Below are 24727 nucleotides of genomic sequence, written 5' to 3' on the forward strand. Positions count from 1 at the left end.
ATGGGGCCGGCTCCCTACCCACTGAGCCACAGGCGCCACCCGAGTTAGATATTAGTCTTAGCACTCATGTTTTTTCTATATAAACATGTTTTTTGGTTTTTTTTGTTTGTTTGTTTGTTTGAGACAGAGTCTCACTATGTTGCCCTCAGTAGACTGCTGTGGCATCACAGCTCACAAGCTCACAGCAACCTCAAACTCTTGGGCTTAAGCAATTCTCTTGCCTCAGCCTCCCAAGTAGCTGGGACTACAGGCACCTGCCACAATGCCCGGCTATTTTTTGTTGCAGTTGTCATTGCTGTTTAGCTGGCCAGGGCCGGGTTTGAACCCACCACCCTTGGTATACGTGGCTAGCGCCATAACCACTGTGCTACAGGCACCAAGCCAACATTTTCATTTTTATAGTATGTAACCTAAAACCTAATAATGTGGTTATTTTATGTCATAACAGTTGACTCCATACCATTAAGCCAAAATCAGACCAAAATCATAAGTTAAGGTCATTTGCTATTTGAAATGATGAAGATGCTATGCTAGAAATTCTTAGTGATTAAGTCTTCAAATAAGTTTGGGACAATGATCCAGTTAACACATGCTTTATGGAAGAAATACATCAATTACATCTTAAGCATTTATTGAAGAAATAAATCAATCATATCCTAAGCGTTTACAGTATGCTCCACTGTAGGTGTTCACATCGTGATTGGTAAATGGCATGGTGGTGCTGATAGGAGAGGTTTTAGTGGCCTTAGCAAAATGTTCCCAGGGAATCAGAATTGTCTGGATTATTCTATCACCCATAGGTTTGAAGTTCATAAAAAGAATAGACATTAACAGAACAGGAGTAACATTATAAACGAGTTTACATATGGGGGGGTTGTTGTCTTTCACACACTGGATAACAAGCTAGTAAGACTAAGTTTTCTCTAATATGGTTGTCAAATGATCAGTTGCTGCTCCTTTTCTTCAGCTAAATTTTTGCTATATAGGTTGTTAAGTACACAGGAAAATAACATGAACTGTTGGTTTGGTCTTAACAGTTTAAACTAGATCACCTCAGATAATTCAGTTCACTAAAACATTTAGTAGTCTAGAAACTATGCACATACGAAACCAAAACCACCCTGAGTTGTGACCTAACCCCACGAGAATAGCCCACATCACAAAGTCCCAGAGCTGCAGGTGCTGGCGCAGATGTGGAGAGAAGGGAACACTTTCACACCGTTGGACTATAAACTAATACAGACTCTTTGGAAAGAAGTATGAAGGATCCTCAAAGAACTCAAATTAGAACTCCTATTTGATCCCACAGTCCCATTACTAGGCATCTACCCAGAAGAAGAAAACCCATTCTATCATAAGGACATTTGCCCTAGATTGCTTTTCATAGTTCAGTTTACAGTCACCAAGATGTGGAAACACCTAAATGCCCATCAACCCAGGAATTGATTAACAAACTGTGGTATATGTGTAATGGGAAATACTATTCAGCCATAAAAAAGATGGAGACTACATTTTTTGTATTAACCTGGATGGAGATGAAACACATTCTGCTTAGTGAAGTATCACAAGAATAGAAAACCAAATATCCAAAGTGCTCAGTACTAATATGAAACCAGTAGACAATCTAACACATGCCCACATAACAGGAAAACTCAATTTAATTCAAGGGGGAATGAGGCAGGGGAGACGGGGTGACGAGGGGAGGGAATTGGTATGCTCCCACTTAGTGGCACAGTGGAAGGGTACAACTAACTACAAGAGGGACTCTACCTCACAGACACAAATACTGTAATCTAACTGTATCTTCACATTAACCTGAAGTTAAAAAAAAAAAAAAAAAAGAATGTACATATGAGTCATCTTCTTGGGAAACTTTTAGCAAATATAATGATTTATAATTAATAGTAAAATCAAATATGATTAAAAATATAATACAAAAAGTATGTTAATGCTCTATGGTTAAAATGAATTAACAGTTAAATATTTTTAAGATTAAGACTTATCTACAATGTCTAATATGATTGTATTAAACAAAATATTTCCTTTTTCTTTTCATAGCCAATTGGTGCTTTGAACCCAAAGAGAGCTGTGTTTTATGCAGAACGTTATGAGACATGGGAAGATGATCAAAGCCCACCCTACCATTATAATACTCATTATTCAACAGCAACATCTACCCTATCATGGCTTGTTCGAATTGTGAGTATTTTCCTTAAGTTATAGTTTGCCTTCAATACCTCAAAGGTTTTAACATAAGTAAATGAAAGAAAGATCAAATACAGTTTATTTCAAACAAAGATTAGTAAAGTAGAAATTAAATACAGTAGAACCTCCATAGTTGACCACCTCCCTACAATGACCGCCTCCTTCAGTTGACCTAATTTTCATAGACCAGTCAGGCACCACATGCACACATCAGTACAGCAGGCCTAGTTCCTTATGGGGACCACCTCTATATGCTGACCAGTTTGTTACAGTCCCTTGTGTGGTCAACTTACAAGGGTTCTACTGTATTCCAGACTATAGCAAAACTAAACTTTTTTAATGAGTTGCCTCATTTGCAAAATTGAGTTAGGAAGATAGGTTACTATAAGCTTCTTAAACCTAAACCAGTTATAAAGGAGCGGGTCTCCTGGAGACAGTCTTGACACATGCTGCCTCCTCCCTTAGGGAATCTGGCACTTACCCTCCCCAGCTCTCTGTTTGCTTCTTGGACAGCATGTTTTTTTTTTTGTTTTATTTTTTTTTCATATTATGCATTTTTATTTTCCAAAAAATAATGATGGGGCTTAATAGAAATTGAGGAATTTCTCCATAAAAGTTATTTCTTTTTTTTTTTATTGTTCGGGATTCATTGAGGGTACAATAAGCCAGGTTACACTGATTGCAATTGTTAGGTAAAGTCCCTCTTGCAATCATGTCTTGCCCCCATAAAGTGTGACACACACCAAGGCCCCACCCCCCTCCCTCCTTCCCTCTTTCTGTTTCCCCCCCGATAACCATAATTGTCATTAATTGTCCTCATATCAAAATTGAGTACATAGGATTCATGCTTCTCCATTCTTGTGATGCTTTACTAAGAATAATGTCTTCCACGTCCATCCAGGTTAATACGAAGGATGTAAAGTCTCCATTTTTTTAATGGCTGAATAGTATTCCATGGTATACATATACCACAGCTTGTTAATCCATTCCTGGGTTGGTGGGCATTTAGGCTGTTTCCACATTTTGGCGATTGTAAATTGAGCTGCAATAAACAGTCTAGTACAAGTGTCCTTATGATAAAAGGATTTTTTTCCTTCTGGGTAGATGCCCAGTAATGGGATTGCAGGATCAAATGGGAGGTCTAGCTTGAGTGCTTTGAGGTTTCTCCATACTTCCTTCCAGAAAGGTTGTACTAGTTTGCAGTCCCACCAGCAGTGTAAAAGTGTTCCCTTCTCTCCACATCCAGGCCAGCATCTGCAGTTTTGAGATTTTGTGATGTGGGCCATTCTCACTGGGGTTAGATGATATCTCAGGGTTGTTTTGATTTGTGTTTCTCTAATATATAGAGATGATGAACATTTTTTCATGTGTTTCTTAGCCACTCATCTATTGTCTCTAGAGAAAGTTCTATTCATGTCTCTTGCCCATTGATATATGGGATTGTTGGCTTTTTTCATGTGGATTAATTTGAGTTCTCTATAGATCCTAGTTATCAAGCTTTTGTCTGATTGAAAATATGCAAATATCCTTTCCCATTGTGTAGGTTGTCTCTTTGCTTTGGTTATTGTCTCCTTAGCTGTACAGAAGCTTTTCAGTTTAATGAAGTCCCATTTGTTTATTTTTGTTGTTGTTGCAATTGCCGTGGCAGTCTTCTTCATGAAGTCTTTCCCCAGGCCAATATCTTCCAGTGTTTTTCCTATGCTTTCTTGGAGGATTTTTATTGTTTCATGCCTTAAATTTAAGTCCTTTATCCATCTTGAACCAATTTTTGTGAGTGGGGAAAGGTGTGGGTCCAGTTTCAGTCTTTTACATGTAGACATCCAGTTCTCCCAACACCATTTATTGAATAGGGAGTCTTTCCCCCAAGGTATGTTCTTGTTTGGTTCATCGAAGATTAGGTGGTTGTGAGATGTTAGTTTCATTTCTTGGTTTTCAATTCAATTCCAAGTGTCTATGTCTCTGTTTTTGTGCCAGTACCATGCTGTCTTGAGCACTATGGCTTTGTAGTACAGACTAAAATCTGGTATGCTGATGCCCCCAGCTTTATTTTTGTTACAGAGAACTGCTTTAGCTATACGGGGTTTTTTCCGGTTCCATACAAAATGCAGAATCATTTTTTCCAAATCTTGAAAGTACGATGTTGGTATTTTGATAGGAATGGCATTGAATAGGTAGATTGCTTTGGGAAGTATAGACATTTTAACAATGTTGATTCTTCCCATCCATGAGCATGGTATGTTCTTCCATTTGTTAATATCCTCTGCTATTTCCTTTCTGAGGATTTCCTAATTTTCTTTATAGAGGTCCTTCACCTCCTTTGTTAGGTATATTCCTAGGTATTTCATTTTCTTTGAAACTATGGTGAAGGGAGTTGTGTCCTTAATTAGCTTCTCATCTTGACTGTTATTGGTGTACACAAAGGCTACTGACTTGTGGACATTGATTTTATATCCTGAAACATTACTGTATTTTTTGATGACTTCCAGGAGTCTTGTGGTTGAGTCTTTGGGGTTCTCTAAGTATAAGATCATGTCATCAGCAAAGAGGGAGAGTTTGACTTCCTCTGCTCCCATTTGGATTCCCATTATTTCCTTGTCTTGCCTAATTGTATTGGCTAGAACTTCCAGCACTACGTTGAATAGTAAAGGTGACAGAGGACAACCTTGTCTGATTCCAGTTTTAAGAGGAAAAGCTTTCAGTTTTACTCCATTCAGTAAAATATTGGCTGTGGGTTTGTCATAGATAGCTTCAATCAGTTTAAGAAATGTGCCACCTATGCCTATACTCTTCAGTGTTCTAATTAGAAAAGGATGCTGGATTTTATCAAATGCTTTTTCTGCATCTATTGAGAGGATCATGTGATCTTTATTTTTGCCTCTGTTAATATGGGGTGGATAACGTTTATGGACTTGCATATGTTAAACCAGCCTTGCATCCCTGGGATGAAGCCTACTTGATCATGATGAATGACTTTTTTGATGATAAGCTGCAATCTATTGGCTAGGATTTTGTTGAGAATTTTTGCATCTATGTTCATGAGTGAGATTGGTCTGAAATTCTCCTTTTTGTTTGGGTCTTTTCCTGGTTTTGGTATCAGGGTGATGTTTGCTTCATAGAATGTGTTGGGGAAGATTCCTTCTTCCTCAATTTTTTGGAATAATTTCTGCAGTACAGGAATAAGCTCTTCCTTGAAGGTTTGATAGAATTCTGGAGTGAAGCCATCTCGACCAGGGCATTTTTTGGTTCGAAGCTTTTTTATTGTTTCTTTGATCTCGGTGCTTGAAATTGGTCTGTTCAGGAGCTCTATTTCTTCCTGGCTGAGTCTAGGGAGAGGGTGTGATTCCAAATATTGATCCATTTCCTTCACATTGTCAAATTTCTGGGCATAGAGTTTCTGGTAGTATTCAGAGATGATCTCTTGTATCTCTGTGGGATCAGTTGTTATTTCCCCTTTATCATTTCTGATTGAGGTTACTAGAGATTTTACTTTTCTATTCCTCGTTAGTCTGGCCAATGGTTTATCTATTTTATTTATTTTTTCAAAAACCAACTCCTTGTTTCATTAATTTTCTGAATGATTCTTTTGTTTTCAATTTCATTGATCTCTGATTAGATTTTGGATATTTCTTTTCTTCTACTGAGTTTAGGCTTAGATTGTTCTTCTTTTTCCAATTCCATAAGATCTCTTGTGAGATTGTTGATGTGCTCTCTTTCTGTTTTTCGAATGTAGGCATCTAAAGCAATGAATTTTCCTCTCAAAACTGCTTTTGCAGCATCCCACAGGTTTTGGTAGCTTGTGTCTTCATTGTTGTCATGCTCAAGGAAGTTAATGATTTCCTGTTTTATTTCTTCCTGCACCCATCTGTTATTCAACAGAAGATTGTTTAATTTCCATGCCTTTGGGTGGGGTCGAGCATTTTTGTTAGAGTTGAGTTCCACCTTTAGTGCCTTATGGTCTGAGAAGATACAAGGTAAAATTTCAATTCTTTTGATTCTGTTGATATTTGTTTTGTGTCCCAGGATATGATCAATTTTGGAAAATGTTCCATGGGGTGATGAGAAGAATGTATACTCTTTATCTTTGGGATGGAGTGTTCTATATGCGTCTATCAAGCACAGTTGTTCTAGGGTCTCATTTAAATCTCTTATATCCTTGTTTAATTTCTATTTAGAGGATCTGTCCAGCTCTGTAAGAGGAGTGTTAAGGTCCCCTGTTATTATGGTATTATCAGATATCATATTGCTCAGACTAAAGAATTTGGGAGCATTTAAATTGGGTGCATAAATATTTAGAATTGAAATGTCTTCTTGTTGTATTTTTCCCTTGACCAATATAAAGTGACCATCTTTGTCTTTTTTTACTTTAGTTGCTTTAAATCCACATGTATCTGAAAATAAGATTGCAACTCCTCTTTTCTTCTGAATTCCATTTGCCTGAAAAATTGTCTTCCAACCCTTGACTCGGAGCTTTAATTTGTCTTTTGAAGCCAGGTGTGTTTCTTGCAGACAGCAAATGGATGGCTTGTGTTTTTTAATCCAGTCAACCAATCTATGTCTCTTCAGTGGGGAATTCAAGCCATTAACATTTATTGAGATAATTGATAAGTGTGGTAGTATTCTATTCGTCTTATTTTGTGAGAGTCCATTGCTTAGTTTTATCTTTTGCATCAGTGTGGAGGTTAGGTTCTGTCCTTTAATTTCTGAGTTCTTACTTTTCTACTGATCCATTGTGGTGGTCAGTGTGCAGAACAGGTTGAAGTATTTCCTGTAGGGCTGGTCTTGTTGTGGCAAATTTCCTCAATGTTTGTATATCTGTAAATGATTTGATTTCTCCATCAATTTTGAAGCTTAGCTTAGCACGGTACAGAATTCTGGGCTGGAAATTGTTCTGTTTAAGTAGATTAAAGGTAGATGACCATTGTCTTCTTGCTTGGAAAGTTTCATTAGAGAAGTCTGCGGTCACTCTGATGGATTTGCCCCTGTAGGTCAACTGGCGCTTACTCCTGGCAGCTTGCAGAATCTTTTCTTTTGTCTTGACTTTGGACAGGTTCATCACAATGTGTCTTGGAGAAGCTCGGTTAGAGTTGAGGCGACCTGGGGTCCGATAGCCCTCTGAAAGCAGTGTGTCAGAATCTTTGGTGATATTTGGGAAATTTTCTTTTATAATATTCTCTAGTATGGCTTCCATTCCTCTGGGGCATTCTTCTTCCCCTTCTGGAATTCCTATAACTCGTATGTTGGAATGCTTCATAAAGTCCCATAATTCTGACAGGGAACGTTCTGCTTTCTCTCTCTTCTTTTCTGCCTCTTTTACTATCTGAGTTATCTCAAAAACTTTGTCTTCTACCTCTGAAATTCTTTCTTCTGCATGGTCTAACCTGTTGCTGATACTTTCCATTGCATCTTTAAGTTCCCTAATTGACTGTTTCAGTTCCTTCAGCTCTGCTATATCCTTTTTATATTCTTCAGATCATTCATCTCTTATTTGATTCTGTTTTTGAATTTCCTTTTGGTTATTTTCCACTTTATTAGCAGTTTCCTTCATCGTTTCCATCATTTCTTGCATTGTTTGCAACAGGTGTATTCTAAATTCCCTTTCTGTCATTCCTAACATTTCTTTATAGGTGGAATCCTCTGCAGTAGCTACCTCATGGTCCCTTGGCGGGGTTGTTCTGGACTGGTTCTTCATGTTGCCTGGAGTTTTCTGCTGATTCTTCCTCATGAGTGATTTCTTTTATCTGTTTCCTTGCCCTAATTTTCCTTTCACTTCCTCTTGCTCTTTAAGTTCTCGTGCCTGTGGACAGTTTACTACTGTTTTAGTCCTCCTCTTGGGGTCCAGAAGTCTCTCGCTGACTCCCTGTATCCTCTCAGGGGTGATGATAGGCAGATCCCAGCAGCCAGAGATGCCTGGAGTCCTATCTCCCCAGACTCACGGTGCCCAGATGCAAGGAAGCTGTTACTAGGCTGCCATCTTGCTCCGCCCCCCTCTGGACAGCATGTTTTAAAACCAGTTTCCAAATGTTATGAAAACCACTTTCAATTACCTTCTCTTTCTCCTAAGATGTAAATATATTCAAGTCTCTCTAATCTAAAAACAAACAAACAAACAAACAAACAAAAAATCCTCCTTCCAGCCCCTGGCCCTCACAGCCCTTTCCATCTCTCTCCCTGCAGTCAGCGCTGCAAGCACAGCCTCTGCTGTCCTGCGTGCACTGCTCGGCACCTCCACTTTGTCGCCTCCCAGACAGTGTGTTCCTGGCTGGCAGAGGGTGCACAGCCATCATTTTGCTGAACTGTTTGTGGGGAGGTTGTGTGTTATGTGGATGGAGCTTCCCCTGTCTTACCCAGCATGTCTCTGAAGCATTTGCTACTCAGGTGTACCCCTTCCTCAGGACTTTTCTCAGTGCCTTAGATGGGCCATGTCGTTCATTTACAAGCTAGTGACCTCCAACCTCTGTCTTCACTGCACAATTCTCATGGGTCCCTGATGTCTATTCCCAAGTCCCCTACTGGGCATTTCTCCCTGAATGTCCCACAATACCATAAACGCCAATTTTAAGAAGTGAGCTCATCTCCCTCATGAACTTACTGTAGTTCCTCCCAATTTTTTTCTAAATAAATGGCATGATTATTCCTCCAGTTTTCACCCAGTTGCCCAATCTAGAAATTGGGAAGCTTTCTTAGATATTTTCTCTACTTTTCAGCCACCCGCAGATTCTACCATCCCAATATCTCTTCAGTCTGTCTCCTTTTCTTTGTTAACTCTGACCCTGCCCTTAGTATAAGTTCCCATTGTTTCTCATCTAGATTATTGCAAAAGCTCGTAGCCAATCTCTTTGCCTTTAATCTTCCCCTCTTCAAAGTAGTCTAGTTAGGAGCAGTTACTGGAGTCAGTGTTTTTGTTTTTTATTTTTACTGTAGTGACTGAAAAGTACCATAGAATGCTAAACCAAATCTGTAAATTAATACAATCAAAAATATTTTCTTCCCCTTACTAAGATATACTCCAGACCACTCTGTTGTATGCATCTGATATATACTAATATATCAGATATATACTAATATATACTCCAGACCACTCTGTTGTATGCATCTGATATATATATACTCCAGACCACTCTGTTGTATGTTTCTGCCTCAGAAACATATTGGTAAAGCAGCATTATGAAAATGTATCTCCTATATTCAAATTTATTTTTTCCCTAAATCTAAATAACAGCTTTAGTTCAGAGGTCTTCCTTAAGTGTTCTCTCCATTATAGGGAGAAACTGAACTGTCTACAAAAATGTAATATGAGGATGTCTTAAGTAACTTCTAAGCCCTTATAGTTGGCAGACTATAAACAATTACTGTTGTTACAAAAAGTTTGATCAGAATTATAATTCAGTCTAATTTGTCCAAAGATTTTCCTTAAGTATATAAACTTACATTCTTTTATAAAAGTGTTTCTGAGCTAGAAGTTCAGAATATTGAACTTGTTTTCTTAAGATGGAATCAGATACCCACAGATTCTACAATCTAAATATCTCTTCAGTCTGTCTCCTTATTTTTGAATAAGGAATATTTCAGTTATTCTTGAAAAAGAATATTTCAGTTAAGAAAGATTTTTTAACTCTAACATTTTTAAAGTATTAGAATTCTATTTCTTTTTTCTATTAATTTAAAAAATATTAGATTTATATAAATGCCTATTTATCACTATAAACCAGTCAAAACACAGCACCCTGAGTTTGTGGGTGGTAATAATTAGTATCCTCCTAAGGTAGGAAAATACTTCACACTCACTCAAGATGTGCAGGCTTTCTGGATTACAGACACATGAGAGTTTATTGCTTGCATTTTGCAGTTTCAGCCACAGAGCAAAACAAAATACAGAAACAGAAAAATTTGCAAATCAAGATCTCAAATAGTTGTTTTTTTTTTTTCACAATGGACACAAAATACATTCTTAGTTGATTTGAGCTGTCCAATAAGCAAGCAGACAAGAATACACTAGGCCTAATAAATTAGATTCCCTGATCACCAAATGATCAGACCATAAAAAAACCCCAAATTCCTAATCATTACCATTGGGAAGTGATTGATTAGGTGTGCGTGAACCAGAAACAAAATTAGTGGAGAGAGTTAAATTAAACATTAGAAAAAAAAGAGTATCAATAAAGTTAAAGTTCTCTTGGCTGCTCAAGATTCACCCCGGAAGCCAAGGGAAGCCAAGAAAAGATGTACCTGGGCCTAAGTGGCCCATAAGATATACTACTTAAGCTACACAGTTGATTTGGCTTCATCAGGTCAGTCCATATGGAACTCTCAGAGAGACCTTCAGAACTGTTAGAGAAGAAAATTTTTAGAAAATATTGAAACCAGCTGGGTAGGGGCTCATGCCTTTAATCTCAGCACTTTGGGGAGACTAAGGAGGGAGGATCACTGAGGTCAGGAGTTTGAGATTAGCCTGTACAACCCCCCATCTCTAAAAAAAAAAAATCAAAAATAGGCTATGGGTGGTGGTGCGCACCTATAGTTCCAGCCACTTGGGAGGCTGAGGCAGGGGAACCCCTTGAGCCCAGGAGTTGGAGGCTGCAGTGAGCAATGGTGACACTGCTCTACTATAGCTAAGCAACAGAGCAAGACCCTGTCTCCAAAAAGAAAAAGAAAACATTGAAACCAAACATTTCACCCTTGGAGGCCTTTTCACAACACTTGAGGTTCTATCAAAGACTCATCACCACAGTAACCTACCACCATGGGGGAACTAGGATACCTCATGCAGGTATTTGGGAAATGAGAAAAAGAGAAAAAGTGAGGAGTCATTTCTAAGAAAATGTTACCAACTGTGTTGTTTTAGAATTAAATGAGAGAATATATATGATAGTATTTTGAAATGTACAAAGTGTTATTCAGTGGTTTTGTATAATCAAATTTGTCTGAAGCCAGATTCACAAGAATTATTCAAGTGAGTCCACAGAATCAGCAGCCTGAGTTAAGTTGACCTTCCAATATCCTTAACAAACTAAACACTTTCTCAAATCATAGATCACAACCCATCCTGAAGTTGATTTCTTTTTGTAGTGAGATGGCGTACAACCCATGCTAAGGCCGGCAGAATGCTCTGCGTATACTTATCATACACATGCCCTTTTAGCATTTTCTGTAGCAGTGCTGTACAACAGAAATATAATTTAAGCCACTTACATAAGCCAAAATTTCTAGTAGCTACATTCAAAAGTAAAAAAGAAATACATGAAATTAATTGTAATTAATATAATATTTGTTAACCTGATATATCCAAAATGTTACCATTTAAACATGTAAACAATATAAGAATTATAATTTTTTTGGTACTAAGTTTCTGAAATCCAGAGGGTCCTTTATATTTAGAGCATATTTTAATTTGAATTAGCCACATGTGAAGAGTTCAGTAGTGACATGTGCCTCGTAGCTACAGTATTGGACAGAACAGGTCTATGGATTTGCTTTTACAGGGACTCAGTCTAAACATCTTATATTATGCAGTAATAAATAGAAGTATCCTGATCTAACAGCTTCTTAAGTGTTTAACCAAATGGGGCCAAGGAATTATGATTGTCATGTGCCATCTCAAGGAGTTTCTGAAGTAGAAAATGCGTTAAAATTTTTGTCACTAAGAATTTGTTCATGAAACTAAAATAAAGATTAAAAGAAGTATCCATCCTACACCTTTCATGCCTTTTAGACGTAAAGTCATTGAACTCATTATTAGTGTCAATTAATGTTCTTAATATGACAATGATAATAATGATTTTAAAATGCTAATTACACACTTCATTACTTGAAATTAAAAATATTTTTTAATTTTTTTTTATTGTTGGGGATTCGTTAAGGATACCAGAAACCAGGTTACACTGACTGCATTTGTTAGGTAAAGTTCCTCCTACAATTGTGTCTTACTCCCAAAGGTGTGTCACACACCTAGACCCCCTCCCCCCTCCCTCCTTCCCTCTCTCTGCTTTTCCTTTCTCCCACCACCCTCCTTCCTTCCTTCTCCCTCTCTCTGCTCTCCGCTTCCCCCACCACCCACCATGTACTAGGTGGGTACATGTATTCTTGCTTCTCCATTCTTCTGATGCTTTACTAAGAATAATGTGTTCCACTTCCATCCAGGTTAATACGAAGGATGTAAGAGAATGTAAAAAGAGCCATCTTCTTAAATGGCTGAATAGTATTCCATGGTGTACATATACCACAGTTTGTTAATCCATTCCTGGGTTGGTGGGCATTTAGGCTGTTTCCACATTTTGGCAATTGTAAATTGAGCTGTGATAAACAGTCTAGTTCAAGTGTCCTTATGATAAAAGGATTTTTTTCCTTCTGGGTAGATGCCCAGTAATGGGATTGCAGGATCAAATGGGAGGTCTAGCTTGAGTGCTTTGAGGTTTCTCCATACTTCCTTCCAGAAAGGTTGTACTAGTTTGCAGTCCCACCAGCAGAGTGTAAAAGTGTTCTTTTCTGTCCATATCCACCCCAGCATCTGCAGTGATGTGGGCCATTCTCACTGGGGTTAGATGGTATCTCCGGGGGTTTTGATTTGCATTTCTCTAATAATTAGGGATGATGAGCATTTTTCATATATTTGTTAGCCATTTGTCTGTTTTCTTTAGAGAAGGTTCTATTCATGTCTCTTGCCCCTTGATATATGGGAATGTTGGCTTTTTTCATGTGGATTCATTTGAGTTCTCTATATAATTAAGTCCCATTTGTTTGTTATTATTGTTGTTGCAATTGCCACGGAAGTCTTCTTCATGAAGTCTTTCCCCAGGCCGATATTGTGAAGTGTTTTTCATATGCTTTCTTTGAGGATTTTTACCATTTCGTGCTTTAAATGTAGGTCTTTTATCCATCTTGAATCAATTTTTGTGAGTAGAGAAAGGTGTGGGTCCAGTTTCAGTCTTTTATATGTGGATATCTAATTCCCCCCAGCACCATTTATTGAATAGGGAGTCTTTCCCCCAGTGTATGTTCTTGTTTGGTTTATGGAAGATGAGGTGGCTGTAAGATGTTAGTTTCATTTCCTGGTTTTCTATTTCATTCCAAATGTCTATGTCTCTATTTTTGTGCCAGTACCAAGCTATTTTGACCACTATGGCCTTTGTAGTATAGCCTAAAATCTGGTATGGTGATGCCCCCAGCTTTATTTTTATTACTAAGAACTGCCTTAGCTATAAGAGGTTTTTTCTGGTTCCATACAAAACTCAGAATCATTTTTTCCAAATCTTAAAAGTACGATGTTGGTATTTTAATAGGAATGGCATTGAATAGATAGATTGCTTTGGGAAGTATAGACATTTTAATAATGTTGATTCTTCCCATCCATGAGCTTGGTGTGTTCTTCCATTTGTTAATATCCTCTGTTATTTCCTTTCTGAGGATTTCATGATTTTCTTCATAGAGGTCCTTCACCTCCTTCGTTAGGTATATTCCTAGGTATTTCATTTTCTTTGAAACTATGGTGAAGGGAGTTGTGTCCTTAATTAGTTTCTCATCTTGACTGTTATTGGCGTATACAAAGGCCACTGACTTGTGGACATTGATTTTATATCCTGAAACATTACTGTATTTTTTGATGACTTCTAGGAGTCTTGTGGTTGAGTCTTTGGGGTTCTCTAAGTATAAGATCATCAAAGAGGGAGAATTTGACCCCCTCTGCTCCCATTTGGATACAAAATTAAAAATATTATTTTAGACAAACTATTAGTGAAGTCACTTATCTCCAGTGTGATACTGAAAAGACTGTTTTCTTGATAGCTGCCATTGGGCAAACAATGAATAAATTATTACTGCAGGGTTTCTAGTTTCTCTAGATATTAACTAATATAGAAGGACACATTTTAGTTGGCATGTTTTATTTTAAGTCTCATCCAAGACCAATAAGAATCATACAGAAGTAATTAAAATTTACTCACTGACCATTTCAGCTCTCAGTAACCTGTTCAGTATGTTTAACACTTGTATTCAAAATTTATTTATCAAACACTTCTTAGGAAGTTAAATACATGTGTAATGAAAGATTTATAAATTTTTTGTTTAGAGTTTGAAACCTTCTGTATAAATTATAAATTGTTTTGAAAGCTTACCTTAAAGGCTCTTTAAACTATAATATATCTTTAAAAGTATATATTTATAGTAAAATTAAAATGGTAGAATCACTTTTGCAAGTATTATCATTAAAACCAAAAGATAGTGCTACTGAGTAAAATATCAATGTCAGGTTTATCTTGAATACTAATATGCTTAAGGACAGTGTATGTATACATAGAGGAAGATGAGGAAAACTTGGCCAAGATTCTAATCTAAACTGGTTGCTATGGCTCACTCCTGTAATCCCAGAATTCTGGGAGGCAGAGACAGGTGAATTACCTGAGCTCAGGATTTTGAGAACAGCCTGAGCAAGAGCAGGACCCTGTCTTACTAAAACTAGAAAGAACTATCCAGGTGTTGTGGCAGGTGCCTATAGTCTCAGCTATTCAGGAGGCAAGAGGATCTCTTGAGCCCAAGAGTTTGAGGTTGCTATAAGCTATGATGCCAGGGCACTCAACCCTAGGGCAACTAAATGAGACTGTCTGAAAAAAAGAAAAAGAAAAATATTCTAATCTAGATAATACTTTTGGGTTCTTTTGAAAGGAATGGGAGAAAATAAACTTCTGGAGTTAGACAGAAGCCATTGGACATAATGATTCCTCCATTTCTTAGGCCATAATCTCAAATATAAAAGGGCAATAATTATACCTACTCCCAAGAATGGTAGAGAGGATGGAGCTAGCCAAGATAAGACAGCACCTGGCACAGAAACATTCTCAGGAATTGTTATTTCCCCTCCCTTTGGTCTTACTATGCTGCCTACTATTTCAAATATACATCTTTTCCTTGCTATTGTTACAACCAAAGTACTACCTATTACTCCTGGATGGGCTTCATTTGGGGCTTTTAAATGGAAAGAAGAGAAGGAAATAAAACAATCATACAAGAAGAAAAGGATTTAAGAAGAGAGTCTTAAGAGACGATTAAGCAAAAATCATATTAAGACATAAAAATAAAGGAATTGGACAAAGGGAGGAAGGAGTGGGAAACAGCGTTAGATTGTTCATGATACAATTAATTGATCTGTGATCACTGCAAGGCAGGAAAGGCTGGTAGTGTCTGCCACAAGCCATTAATACTACAGGATCTAACCAGAAATGTGTATAGCCCAATGACTACTAGTATTGTAATTTCTGAAATTGCTATTTAAGACATTATTCATCTGTACATCTTACCTATCCCAAGATGAAAGCTTTTTTAATATAATTATAAAATAACTAATGTATTGATATACATATAGAAAATGGTTCACTTGACAGGTGTTAGGCAAATAAATGTAAAAGTTATTTAAGGTTAATATAGCACTAGATCCTATATGTTAGTCAGACAAAAGTCAAATAAAACAAAAGGCCTCGTACTGTAATAGGGAGACACGTAGAAAAAAGTAATCTCCATGGTAATCAGAGCTTAAAAGATCAATGCTTACTTGTAAACAAATAGGTTATCAATTTCTATTAGTACCCTACCACTGTAGCAGCTGGAGGCCTTCAGGAATAATGAGAATTTATGTCAGTAATGCAGTATGTGACCCTAAAACAGTTGTTAATCAGATTTTTTAAAAGCTACTTAAAACAACCTTTTGGGGACAAGACACAATTATAAGAGGGACTTTACCTAACAAATGCAATCAGTGTAACCTGGTTTCTTGTACCCTCAATGAATCCCTAACAATAAAAAAGTTAAAAAACAAAAAGCTACTTCAAACAGTAAAATGTGGAATTCTTTAATATTCTCTGCTTTGGAGTACTATCCGATACATTTATAACTTTGTTATCAGAAATAAACTTAACCCTTTAATTTAGGATTTGTTTCCTCTGTGCCCATCAGTGCTATTCTTGGCACTTCTACATTAAGGGTTGAAAACTAGAAAGGATTTTATGTAATTTAGATTGAGGTAGAGATGAGCTTTCAGTGGCTGGTATAAGAAGTAAGGCTTTGCGTAAATAAATGGGTCTTCACTCACATCTGTTTAATAGGTTAAAAAACCTACAGACAAGTCTGATCCCTCTAAATTAATCTCTGCCAACAACCTACGTAGAAAATTAAATGCCTTAAATCAATATCCTAGAATAATGAAGAAGTGGGTTCTGAAGATACAACTTTTCTTTCAAACTTCTAGTACTTAACAAAGTGAAGGCCGCGTGCGGTGGTTCACACTGTAATCCCAGCACTCTGGGAGGCTTAGGTGGGAGGATCGCTTGACCTCAGAAATTTATGAGCAGCCTGAACAAGGCTGAGACCCTGAAACTCTGTCTATACTAAACAGAAAAATTTAGAACAGAAAAATTAGCCGGGCATTATGGCAGGTGCCTTTAGTGCCCAGCTACTCCAGAGACTGAGGGCAGGGGGATCACTTGTATCCAAGAGTTTGAGGTTGCTGTGAGCTAGGCCAATGCCACGGCAACTGAGTGAGACTCTGTCTCAAAAAAAAAAAAAAAAAAAGTGAAACTTTAAACTCCCTCTTATTCTTACCCACTCGTAGCCGCTTCTCCCAATAGTGCCTTGTATGTTCAGGCATATTAAACTACCACTGACTAAACACTAACTGCAAGCCTAGTGCTGCACTCAGTGCTGGGGAGACTGAGGTTAATAAGCCCTAGGGAGCTCAGAGTCTCGTCAGCCTGATGGGGTCCAGCAGTGACCACGTGGTGCAAGGCATACAGCTGGTAGACATTTTCATAACTCTGTGTCAGGTAAGGGACATCAGGCTTTCTCTGTGTTGTTTTATTTAATCGTCTGTAATTGCCATAATTACTCCCAAGGTATTGTCTTTCCCAATTGCATAGATGAAGGGATGGGAGAGGCACCATTACTTGACACAGTCAATTAAGGTTGAGTAACGTGCCCAAGATAAATATACAGTTCCACCCAGACTCAAACTTAGATCTGTCATATTTCATTTAATTTACCATTACTACTTACAGAATTTTTATATCCCCATCCCCATTTTAATTATTTAGGTGATCAGATATACTACCTTTTTTTGTTTTGTTTTGTTTTTTTGAGACAGTCTCTCACTCTGTTGTCCAGACCTCCTGGCTCAGTGGCTCAGGCTTCTGAGGAGCTGGGACTATAGGCATGTGCCACCACACCTGGCAATTTTTGTATGTTTTGTAGAGACAGGGTCTCACTGAGTTGCCCAGACTGGTCTTAAACTCCTGGACTCGAGCAGTCCTGCCTCCCAAAGTGCTAGGATTACAGATGTGAGCCACAGTGCCCAGCCATTATTTTTAATAATAAATTTTACCAAGAAAATTAATTAGCAAAAAGCATGTCATATAATCTTTTCCCTAACTTAATTTTGGTGACATCTATTTGTCTCTTATATCACTTAAAATCTTAAACAGCAATATGGGCTTCATGGATGCATATTGCTTTTCAGGTGAACCAGCAATGCCCCCGTTACCCGTATACTGTTCTGTCATTCTTGATCTTAACTCCTTCATCTAACACCAAACAAGAAATGTTGGCAACACCTTACAAACTTACAGAATTGATGACATGTGCCCACACCATGTGTTAGGAAAATACTGAGGAAGGGGGATCCTTGCCACCATTCCTGATAGCCAGCCCTTAAGGCTAGTGGCAGAGAGAACAAATGAATAGAGATTACCTGTTGAAGAACAAAGACTAAAATGTTTAGGAAAGTGTCGTGTAGATTTCTTAACATTTTCAAACCTGGTGTAGATTTGGGTGACATATCAGAAGTGTGGAAAGAACGAAGGAAGGACATAAAGCCTGGCGAAGGACATAAGTATCTATTTCCGCTATATTTGGAGTTAAATAAGAAATCCTCAGTCAGAATAAATGTTACTTAAACATTTTGAACTTGGAAGAATTTAATGATTTTTTATGTTTTTACAAAAAACATAAGAACAACACAAGAACTCCCAATATAAGAACTACAGTTAATATAAGCACTAAAATTAACTGTGCTACATATTAGTATTTGTGATAAAGTTATTCCTGGGTGTTCCACTATGAGAACACGCCCTAGATGACGGATTCCATGTTACCCTAAGGGAACAGTCACAGAATACAGGAAGGACTAGAGTTTATCTAGTAGTTGCACTTAACTTTATTTCTTCATTCAACAGATTATTTATTGAACATGTTCTGCGTGCTAGGAGTTGTTCCACATGTTGGAGATAAAACAATGAGTAAGACAGATACGGAGCCTACTCATGGTGGGGACTACAGACAAGTTAACAGTTACAAAACAGTACAATACATGCTTCCGTGCTGTTTGAGGAAAAATAGGTTGTTATTTGAGCGTACTGGAGAGCCTTGGTAAATCAAGGGAAGCCTTTCAGGAGAAAACGACATGTTGGCGGGGTCTTAAAGGATAAAAAGAATTTAAGACCGGGAAGCATAGTAAGGGGAAGGAGTGAGTTTGTTCCAGGCAGAGGGAAGATCACAAAGGACCAGAGATAAAAGCATCGTGGCAAGATTTTAGACTGTGAGAAACAAGAGGAGCAGCTTCCAGATCATTCAGGCTCTTGCAAGACAAATTAAGTAGTTCAGGCTTTCTCCTAAGAGCTCCCAAAAAGCTATTGAAGGATTTTAAACAGGGATTTGCATTTTTTAAAAGATCATCAAACCATAATGTGGACTAGTACTTCAGTAGCCTTTCATTGTCATCTGAGATGGACGTGCCCCGCCTGCTTCCACACTGAGTGATCGGTGTCACAGTGGTTTTTCTTACTAACGTGTTAGTATGTGTGGCCTTAATTATTAGAAAGAAAATCGAGTTATGAATTGACAGCAATGCCAAGTCACTTGTCAGAAAATCATAGAGCACTGGAACCTTATTTTATAGACCAGAAGATATAAGCCCAAGAAGCAAAAGGACCTGCCAGGATTATACAGAGGCAGGTGCTGCAGAGCCCGGTCAGGCCCAGGCCAGCTCCTTCTGGTGCCTTGGTGTGGGCATCTTTCTAAGACCCTGCACTGCTTCCGCCTTGGGGTTTCAGGGTTAGTCATATCTTAAGAAGGAATGAGAGCAGCTGTGTTCAGACCATTCAGATTCCTGATTCTGGTTTTTTTGCTTTAGGAACCTTTCACAACCTTCTTCCTCAATGCAAATGATGGAAAATTTGACCATCCAGATCGAACCTTCTCGTCAGTTACAAGATCTTGGAGAACTAGTCAGAGAGATACCTCTGATGTAAAGGTAGGCATTTTTATTTGTTGATATTAATTGTATTTCAAAATACGTTGAAATTTTGATTTTTTTAAAGCAGGTGGATAAGGCACTTTACATTGTAGTTTTGTTCCATCATATTAAAATTATACAGTACATCTAACCTTAAAGGAAATAATTTTGAATATCTCAGAAAATGATTCAGGATTCTTCTATACCACCCGGTGAAGGTGTTTTCATTATTTCAAAAAATACCTATCTAATTTAGATCGAATAATCAGGAGATGGAAAGAAAAGCCTTTAAATTGCCTTTCCTGCTGTTAACTCAATATTTGGCCCATTCCATAAAACACAGCAGGAATTGGATTTGACCTTAATGTGTCATATTGTTATAGCTTGCCCAGCTTTGGGTTTGTGTAGCCTGGGGCAATTAATAAAGCATTAATGACAAGACCCATTTAAAATGTAGGCTTTTCTGTACAGCCTTAGCTTTTACTTGACTGTGCCTGGGGATACTATGCAACAATGCACATTAGATTAAACCAACACACACAATATCCAGGAACAGCCGGAGAGCAGCGTAATTTTACAGTTGGTACTACTGAGCTATTGTTAAATACAGAGATTTGCTGTTCATTTATATGGGCGCTTGTTTTAAAAAAAAAAAAAGAAAGAAAGAAAGAAAGAAAGAAAAAATTGGTATTTGAAGCAATAAAATATATTTCTTCTTTTATTTTTCTCATTGTTTTCCCCAATAACAAGATTACATGACGAGGTTATCACGTGTTTCTTATTTTAAGCCCTTTTTCTTCAAGGCACATTTTCTTCCTGTCACTGTCACTCCATATAAAAATGTTATGATGCCATTCCATTTAGGGTCTTAATCCAACAAAAGATACCAAGTTAAAGTCAAAACTGCCATTTACATGCTTATGCTTATCTATTGCAAAACATTTATAAAGGCAATTACATTGTTACTGATCTATAAAAATGGCATGAACACAACTTGTGTTCAGTTCTTTTCCAAAGCAGAAAACAAAGGAAATGGAGCCGAGTAGAGCAGAGCACATATGTGTGTTTGATTTGTTGCTGTCAAAGTTTGCATGTGTAAATATTAATCTATATGTACAACATACTCACATTTGGAAAAAGTTAGAGAATTTAATATGCATTCTTTAAACTCTGAATCCACATTTTTCCCCCTAACAGTTGTATATACCTTCATCAGACCTAAAATATCCATGAATTATCATTTAAACCGATTTGCTACCAGTGAGATCAGAGAGGGCATCTGTTTCTTATTTAATGACACTTTGATAATTAATATAGAAAATGGGAATCTGTAGGCTCTCGCTGAATAATAGTTTCTAGAATTAGCACATGGTCATAAAAAGTAGTATGTGTTATGTTTTGTGAATTAAATGTTCTTATCTAAATTGAAGCCTTCTTATCACATTTAAGATTATATATATCTTAAGTACGAGCTATATCCGTATTATAAGACCCTATTTCAAAAAAAATACCTACTCACTATTATTTGACATCATCACAAAAAAGAAAATTGGCTTTGTAACTTAATTCGAAGATTCACCCTCACCTGCCCACACATCCTGGTCAGTCATTCTAATTTAAGGATGTAGATACAGATTTAGACTTCTCTTCCTCTCCTGAGAACCTTACTGATGCTCTCCACCAAGTTACATTTCAGTCTCTAACAACCAATTGTCTGTCCCATTGGTTTTCCTTCTACATTCTCCCAGCACTTTTCCTATTCAGAACCTTCACAGAAACATTTACCTTTGGTTTCTAATTGTGACTTTTAAGCTCATGAGGTCACATCCTCAAGGACAAAGACCAATGTGGCTACTACCAAGTTGAGAGCTTTGTGGGGGGGTTGTCCTTAAGCAGCCATACTAAACACAAGAATGTTACCCCAATACCTTATTAGTTCATGAGAAGCTCCTTTCTCTAGCTTGGCATTACACATAATTGACAAGGCGCTGTGGCTCACGCCTGTAATCCAAGCCCTCTGTGAGCCAAGGCAGGTGGATTGCTTTAGCTCAGAACAAAACCCTGTCTCCACTAAAAAAAAATAGAAAAACTAGCCAGGTGTTGTGGTAGGCACCTTGGGCTGAGGCAAGAGGATCTCTTCAGCCCAAGAGTTTGAGGTTGCTGTGAGCTATGACACCATGGCCTTCTACCCAGGGGACAGAGAGACCTTGTCTCAAAAAAAAAAAAAAAAAGATATTACACATAATTGCTCTCATTTTCACTTCTCCCTTACCACCACTCTTGAACCTTTCATACAGTGTGATAATATATGCTGACTATCTTACTGCATGGACCCAGCCCTTTGTTTTTAAAGGCTGCATGCTATATACAGACACAGGAACTTATTTGTGCAATCACCTGTTGATGGACAGTTTGTCTTTCTTTCTCTCTGATGTTATAAACACAAAGCTGCAGTGAACATCCTTGCTCAGACATCTTATGGATATGTGTAAGGGGCAGTTCCTCTTAAGGGGACTGATGGGTCAAAGGATATACATTTTTAATTTTTTAAGATTTTGCCAGACCATCATCCCTCAAAATGATAATTGACTCCCTGCATCAGTATACCCGGGTGTCTCCTTCCCCATTTCCTCCCATCATCACTGCTGAGATAACCAGGGAAGCTTTTGTAATCTGGTACATGAAATATGGAGTTGTCTTTATTTTGTTTTGCCTTTTTCTAAGTGAAGATGAACATTTTCTGTGTATTTATTGACCTGTAAAGTGAGTCATATCTTTTGCCCTTTTTTCAGTTGGGTCTTTTTCTTATTGATTTGAAAAAGATCTTAGAAGTTACAGAAAGTTATAAGTATGATTTTGCAATCTTATAACTTTGTCATCTTTCATTTAATGTGTGTTTGTATGTGTATGTGTATGAGCCAGCCAAATAGTATGTTCATCTTTCTCTTCATAACATCAGAATCAAGGGTCTTCATGAAAGGAATGTTACAAGATAAGTTTTTTTGTGTAATAACTGGTATTAACTTGAGAATTTTCTAAATGCATGATTAAATGTATTGATGAAAGTATACAGTATTGTTTCTCTCCGAAATAATACCTGACTTAGCAGGGAAGAATATGTTACTAAGAGTATTAATTGTTTTGCTAACCGTGTGTTAAAATCTAAGTTTTCATTTATTATCCCTAAGCTGTTAAAACATAGCATATAATATTTTTTTTAAGGAAATGTGTTTCCGTTCCCAGAGAAGAAAAATACCTCTGCAGTATCTACTAACTTAGTCAGATACTCATATAAGAGAGAACTAGAATGCATTAAATGGTTTTAGTCTGTCTCTCTCTCTCTATTAATGTTGGTCTCTTCCTGTGCTAATGAATGCCAGTGGAGAGAAGGCTTGCTGCTGAAATGACCTTTCAGGAGAAAGGTCTCCGGAGTTGGGTCTGATCAGTTCGTTTTTACTTTATTATTATTTTTTACTTCTCTCCTCTACTATAGCCTCGGTAATGATGACATTCAACTCACTCAAGTTCTTATACTAAATCTCCTTAATGTCTTCAAAAGTTGTTATATTACTTTTTGAATAGCTATGTAGATGTCAGAAAAGGTAGCCGTGACAAAATGTCATGAAGGTGACACAGTGTAAATTAATACAGTTAATGGAGGTGCTCGCCACTGCCTCATTGACCCTTTAGGAGCTCTTGTGGAATTAATGAATGCCAGGGCATCAATCTCTGGGGAAAAAAAGGAAGAAAGGAGATGGCAGCTTTAAAACCTTGCAGTGAATTACATTAGAAAAGTAAAATGTCTGGGTTGGATTTGATTTCACTAGGAAGCCATAAAATGGTATGCTCTCTCAGCAAAATTTATTAAACTGAAATGTCAGATTTGATGCGCTAGGTATACAATTATGATAGTGTTAATAGTGGTCTTCTATCATTCTAAGACATACTTTCAAGTCCAATTTCTCAGCAGCTTGAACTTGTCATAAGCTTATAAATTACAAATTGTGTTTGAGGATATTTTCTTATTTTTGACAGAATACATATAATACTATTAACTGTACCATGGGGTTTTAGTATAGCTGTTAAAATAACACAAAATGCCTGTTATAATATTCATTTTGCCATTTCTTTAATAATATTTGGTGACTTTCTGTACTGTTTTTCATTAGGAAATGTTAAGCTGCTTGGAATTTTTCCTTAAGAGAAACTTATTACAGAAAGCTATTGCTCAGAAGAGAGTAAGCAGAACGGTAGTGACCAAGCAGGTGGCAGTGCCAAGCGTCTCTGTAGGGCCACGCTAATGTGATAGTACAAACCCTTTTGTCTGAATAATGCTTAATAGTTTTCAAACATGATTTTTGTTGGTTATTTGATACAGTCTTCCAAACAGTCCTGTGAGGTAGCTATCATGAGTTCTGTTTTCTAAGGGAGGTTTGTAGACATGAAGTGACTTCCCTAAGTTCATGCTCAGTCGGGTGAAGAGCAGCAGAACCAGCACCGAGCCCATTGCTGCGTTTTCAGTGCTTCACTTCTCTGTGGCCATGTCACCATGTCCAGCCACTTCGACTATTTTGGAGTAACTGAGCAAATTGTCCTTTGGTCATTTAGTGCTTGTAACAAACCACCCCAAACTTAATGGCATAGAGAAATAATAATAACCACTTGTTTTTACACAGTTTTGCCATTGAAGCCTCGGGTACAGTTTGCATCTGATCCACATGGGATCAACTGGGTTGTTCTTTTGGGGTCTGGAGGTCTCAAGGTGACTCCACTGACATGGTGATACCTTCACAAGGTTGGCTGGAACTGCTGAGGGGTGACTTCCTTTGTGGTCTTTCTAGCAAGATCACCACACTCTTTTTCATGGTGGCTGGCTACTGAGATGACTTAAAAAATGGGAGCTGCAAGGCCCTTTAACACCTAGGCCTAGAAGTCACATAGTGACAGCCTTCATAGTCACAGCCTTCCATCAGTCAAAGCAAGAGGATGAGGGCCAGCCCAGGTTAAGGAAGAGGAGATGTGGACTCCACTTTCCCATGAGATGAGCAGCCAAGTCACCTTTCAAAGGGGGCAGGTTTGCGGAATTTCTGTGGCCATTTTGGAAATAATCTATGACTGTCCTCCCTCTTTCAGAGTTCACGTTCCTTTCCTCCTACATGTAAAATAGACTCCACTTGTCTCCCGCAAGCCTCAGCCCAGTGTCATCAGGCTCAATATCTGGGATCTTGAGATCTGTATCAGCTCCAGACACAGATA

At 37.7% G+C, this 24727-nt stretch overlaps 1 protein-coding gene across 3 annotated transcripts in view; it reads left to right on the plus strand.

Annotated features, from left to right (window-relative positions):
* Positions 1-24727, plus strand: part of NBEA (neurobeachin) — a 754735-nt gene that overhangs the window by 659025 nt on the left and 70983 nt on the right. For all 3 annotated transcript variants that reach the window (XM_053563534.1, XM_053563535.1, XM_053563536.1), the window contains 2 exons: positions 2059-2199; positions 19370-19489. In XM_053563534.1, the coding sequence (XP_053419509.1) occupies positions 2059-2199; positions 19370-19489 (261 nt within the window). The remainder of the gene's footprint in view (positions 1-2058; positions 2200-19369; positions 19490-24727) is intronic.

This window comes from Nycticebus coucang, chromosome 15, assembly GCF_027406575.1.
Source record: "Nycticebus coucang isolate mNycCou1 chromosome 15, mNycCou1.pri, whole genome shotgun sequence".
In the NCBI taxonomy this organism is placed as follows: domain Eukaryota; kingdom Metazoa; phylum Chordata; class Mammalia; order Primates; family Lorisidae; genus Nycticebus; species Nycticebus coucang.